Raw genomic sequence first — 5,679 nt, forward strand, 5'->3', positions numbered from 1 at the left:
TGCTTCAGTGAAACAGTATATAGTATGACATCGCAGTTAATCACAGAACACACATTGACTGGAACTTTTCTGGTGCAGTTCTCTTGATGAAGACACCCAGGAAATTATGATGAAGAAAGTCCAATTTGTAACATCGACGGACGACCGATAACATCTATGTTGCTGTCTAATCCGCGATGAAAAAAAATCAAAAAATGAAAGCAAAACAAAAGATAGATAGATAAATTAATAAATAAATAAAAATGCAAAGAGCTTTTGTCATGAGTGTGTTTTTTGTCTTTTTTACCCTGCTAAGAACTCTTTCCTCGCCGTTTAACATCAATATTGCAGGGTCTTTTGTGATTCAGGAGTTTCGGCCCATTTAAACTACATGTAACAAATGGGATTAGTCTGCGTGCACTTGGACCACATTTGCTGTATTCGTGCGTTGGCAATCTGACATGTAAACAACGTTAGGGTAAAGAAGCGTGTTTTGGGAGTCAGGAAAAACACGGTGAGCTAGACTGGTTGACCTATGAAAACTGTAAAGGTAACAGGAGCTGTGGGATGGCTGTTTAACCGTGTGATTATTTAGAATTGTAACGGCACGAATTGTGAACACCACCCTAATACACATGCTACAAATTTTGTAATGAGTACGTACGATAAAATCTAAGACATTTTGTAGGTAAAAAAATTAAAGATTTCTTCAGTCAAGACGCAAATGATCAAAATGATAAAGAAATTCAAGATATTTTCTTCTGTGAAAAACAATGTCATTGAATCTCGGAGAAGCGCAATTCGTGTTAGGGATCGCCGGGGAGTCTCCTTTAACAAGGTCATTCCCTTCTTGACACCTTTTTGTCTTTGACATCTCTGTCCGGGTCCTGGAGAAAGTAGGCGTGGCCATTATCTCTGTGTCCTCTATATAAGGTGGTTACGGACCCACGCGGGTCAAACAGGCCTCACCAGAAACGCACAAATACGCCAGGACCGTGAACAGACAGAAAGATGCAGTTATCCTTGTTGGTGCTCGCCCTCGGGGTGTCCATGTCTTATGCCATGGTCTGCCCACCAGACATCTGCACCCGGGTAAGATGCGCAGGCATTCGGGCAGAGGACTGCGCAGGAAGAGTGGACGCCAATGGGGGCTTCTGTGGGTGCTGCCCTGCTTGCATCCAGCAAGCTGGTAAGTTACCCGCATCATACGTTTAGTATGCTTCAAGGATCGGTGAATAAAACGTTTTTAACAACTTTTATAGACGAATTTTGAAAAAAATTATATCTTATAATTCATGAAATATCGAAAAATCCCGAAATGCCCATGTCTTGATTTTACAACAATTTACCATTATTCACCTAAGGTAAATCGATGTGGTTTGTGTCAGAGCAAGGTATTACTTCATGCATAAAAGAGTGGTACTTAAACATATGCAAAGATTAGATCAATGTCATATTGATGGGAAATCACAAATCATGTAAATCTTGCAAATATGTTATGGAAACTTCATATATACCAACCAGACAGACACATAAAGTATCTTGCAATCCAAGGTCATCTTTACACATGCACGCATCCTGCAAATTACACGAGTTGGCTCATGAAAACTTGCACACCTCACACTTACAATATAAGTAAACTTAAATCAATAAGATTTGCATGCATGCGTTGTAATAAACCTGACTATTTGTCAAGCACTTTGCAGGATCGAGAGTGTAATAAATATCCCAGTCTTACTGTCAGTCACTTTAGTGGACTTTGTGCCCATAGCTGACTGTCATGTGTCGAACGAATCTCCACAGTTATTTTAACCACTTATTTATTTAAGAAATCACCGTCAGCTGTTTATGTAGGCCAAGTCAACCTAATACAAACAGGGCTTCTTCTGGGGTGTTGAATTTCAAGATCACCGACAAAATAAGCAAACATATCAAGCTGAAGACAAGACACGGCGACAGATTATACGCTACAGGCTATGTGTAATCGCACTATTCTAGTTCACGCTATGTTTATATACATGTCTAAGAAAAAAAATCACACACAGAATGCAAGCAAAAATATAAATACAATAATGACATAATACTGAATAAAAATAATTAGATTATTAAATAAATTGTTGTTAAACTTGCATAATAAGTAAGGAATTTTATAGTTCAGTTTCAGCATTTGGTACTTAACTCATTGCGGTACTTTAGCAAAACACATTTTATCGCTAAAATTTGCTATTACGCAGCAAGCCGAACGCATTAGCATGGTTTGTACAACAAAGTATTATACAGATAGTGCATGCTGTGGGCTGGGACATCATGAATTGTCAGCTCGAAAGTGGATACTGCCGTGTAATCTTGGGATAATTCTTTGTGAGAGTGAGGTTGTATTCCTTGGCACGCGCGATCGTTGTACATCGTGTTTTTCTGCATATCATGTGACCGTCTCTCGACCAATGAAAACCGAGAATTACACTATGAGGTATAATAATATAAGATCATATAGTAATATTATAAGATTCCACACGAATTCAAGTTCTTCAAGGCAGCTGTATTTGTTCTTTCAGCTGAAGGCGAGCTGTGTATGTCATCTCTTATTCTTCTCGGTGCTCCTCAGAATACAGAATGTGCTGAGGGTCTCTTCTGTAACAGAAACACAGCAAAATGCCAGAAAAGTGAGTCATCGTAAATTGGCTGATCCCCACTGGCACGCCTCTTCCTTGGAAACTGTAGCAATTTCAAATCGAAGATAAATCGCTACTTTCAATATAACATTCCCTTACTTTCCCGTAAATATATGTAAATAATATTGTACCACGGTTCTTCCTTTGAATATTTTTAACTATAATCTAGTTAGATGTGTTGTCAACACAACGTCTATTATACAACATCACAGGCTAATGGGTTCTATACTGTTATGGGACAAGTTTGTATCAAGTTCTCAGGATTTTTTTCAGTTTTCCATTATATAAAATCCACTGGAAAAGATATAAACGAAAATAAACTGTAAATAATAATTAATCTTCAAGTGTATATCATAAATAAAATACCCTATTTCTTCTAAAATTTGGGACACCTGGTCTGCTCATTTTAGCCAATAGACATGTAATTCTAGCAGGAATATTGAGTTTTTTTCTCACATGGTTAGACCATCTAATGAACAACATACTCATATCTTTACATTTCCAGAAGGCTGGTAAAGAAATGTACTATTCTACTTTCAACACTACTTATATCTGTCCCAAATTTTAGAAGAATTAGGGTACAGCAGATGTCCTTATCGAGGATATATGTATTTGTTTGACATATTTTCTCATCGCTGCAAACCCAGTACATTTTCAGTGCATCATTACAAATTTAGTAACGTGGACTAATTAATAATTATATGTTTATCATATAAGTAACATATTTCTTATAAAGACAGTTCACCTTGTACTGAAGACTCGTTGATATAACTACTCTTACTCCCAAACATAAAGAGCCGTGTTCAGTGAAGCTGCAGGAGTTCCATACCCTTCAGGACACAGCTAAAAAGGCAGGTCATCACCTCCTGGGACAGTCCCCACCCAGGTGCGAGTCGGACGGGACGTACAGCGCAGTGCAGTGCTCTGGCTCCGTGTAAGTCATGTGCCACATATCTAATAGTACTACAGAAAACTTCGTCTGCTCATACTTCATACAGCGCATGCGCCGCTCTCTACGTTCGCTCTACACCAATGCGAGCACTAGCAAATTTTTTGCAGACATCTTGAACAGCTGGGGTCACGGTGATGAGGCAGGAAATGATGTCAGAAAACACAAAAAACACTCTCTTAAGCTTTGTTTCTAATAATATTTTTACAGAATTCTTGTCTAAGGTTGTTTCTAACCACCACCTGAAACAATTTTATTGATGAATGCTGATTAAATAGTTTTGCGCGAGTACACCAGTACTGAGCAGGCTCCAAAGTTCAAGCTTGTCTAGTTGTGGCAGTAATGTAAAGCGGGTGTAGGTAGCGGTAGGCTACATATGCGCTGTGAGGAGTGGGCTTATGCCTGCTGCTATGAATATAATTTCCAAATTTATTCTGAAAATCCCAAGGTTGTTTTAGTTGACCACGTAGTTTGAGAAAACATGCATGTATATAGGTCTTCATATATGAGTAACAGACAGTAAAACGGGTGTAACATATATAGGCCTACTCTAAAAAAACGTGATCTACTAAATTTAACAGGAAGTCTGTTTTCTCTGTGTTAGACGTTTCAGACATTTGCCCAAACACAGTGTCTAATCCCTCACAACTATATTGTTTAAAATAATAACAACTTTTTGTGCGTGTACTGTGACATACTCAGGCTTGTTGCTATGAAGATTTGCTTTGTCCTTCAGGTGTTACTGTTCCAACAAAGAAGGGGAACAACTCTTCAGGGATAAACCAAACAATCTGCTATACCAGGCCAACATTTGGGAACAGAACAACATGAATTGCCGTAAGTCGAGAGCCGTTTATTAACCAGCTAGTTTCTTTGCAATCATAACAACAAAACATCTAGTAAATCAATTTGAAACTGGTTTTATTGCCGTACACAGATAATGAGTAAAACTTCATTGTTTATCCGCCAGGATGCGCTGTTGAACAGCACGAGTACATGAAAACCGGACTGATTGGCCGGCTGTTCAGATGCGAGAACAACGGGAACTACGCGAAGGTCGGCTGCACCGGGTCAGTCTGCTACTGCGCCGACGAACATGGGAAGCAGGTCGGCACAAACACCGTCAACATTGGCCAACAGGAGTCTTTAAAATGTTAGATCGATCTGTATATGAAATGACCAACTTTTGTTTTCCATTTACAGACTCTTTTGGATTCTTTTTAGTCCCATGTTTTTACTGAATAGTTGTTCCATCTTATGTTGTATTATTTCTTACACGTATTGTAAGCCCCTAACCGGTACCATTTTGTAGACTTTGTTTTGTATATTTTGTGTGCATGTATTCTGTCCTTTATTTGCCTCATACCTCGATACATGTATACTTTACACGTATATGGTGTTAGAATAAAGTTCAGTACTTCTCTTCAGTTGTGCGTTATTTCCATGAATAAGCCGAATAAACTGGTTGACGCAATAGCTTGTATTTTCACCGATTATCAATGCATGGCGTGTCACCTTAGTGGTTACCAATAGCGTGTCACATCAGTGGTTATCAATGGCGTGTGACCTTACCGGTTACTAATGACTTGTCACCTCACTGGTTAACAATGGCGTATCACCTTACCAGTTACTAATGAAATGTCACCTCACCCGTTACCAATGGCGTTTGACCTTACCAATTACCAATGGCATGTCGCCTTACCGGTTACAGATGGCGTTTTACCTGACTGGTTACCAAATGGCGTTTCACCTTACCGGTTACCAATGGCATGTCACCTCGCCTTTTACCAATGGCGTGTCACCTTACCGTTTACAAATGGCGTTTCACCTTTCTGGTTACCAATGGCGTTTCACCTTACCGGTTACAAATGGCGTTTCACCTTACTGGTTACCTATGGCGTGTGACCTTACCAGTCACCAATGACATGTCATCTTACCGGTTACTAATGACATGTCACCTCGCCGTTTACCAATGACGTGTCACCTTACCAGTTAGCAGTGGTATGTCCAACGGTATGACCATTAAACTGCTGTCTTTCTCTGTGTTGGTATGTTTTGGCTTGTTCACTGGTCCAGTCA

At 39.4% G+C, this 5,679-nt stretch overlaps 1 protein-coding gene across 1 annotated transcript; it reads left to right on the top strand.

Moving 5' to 3' along the window:
- Positions 1–922: 922 nt before the first annotated feature.
- LOC135461473 (uncharacterized) lies at positions 923–5,027 on the top strand. The gene is made up of 5 exons (XM_064738593.1): positions 923–1,168; positions 2,535–2,642; positions 3,447–3,585; positions 4,337–4,437; positions 4,571–5,027. The coding sequence occupies exons 1-5, from the start codon at positions 991–993 to the stop codon at positions 4,756–4,758; spliced, it is 714 nt and encodes a 237-aa protein (XP_064594663.1). The 5' UTR covers positions 923–990; the 3' UTR covers positions 4,759–5,027.
- Positions 5,028–5,679: the final 652 nt, after the last annotated feature.

This window comes from Liolophura sinensis, chromosome 1, assembly GCF_032854445.1.
Source record: "Liolophura sinensis isolate JHLJ2023 chromosome 1, CUHK_Ljap_v2, whole genome shotgun sequence".
In the NCBI taxonomy this organism is placed as follows: Eukaryota; Metazoa; Mollusca; class Polyplacophora; order Chitonida; family Chitonidae; genus Liolophura; species Liolophura sinensis.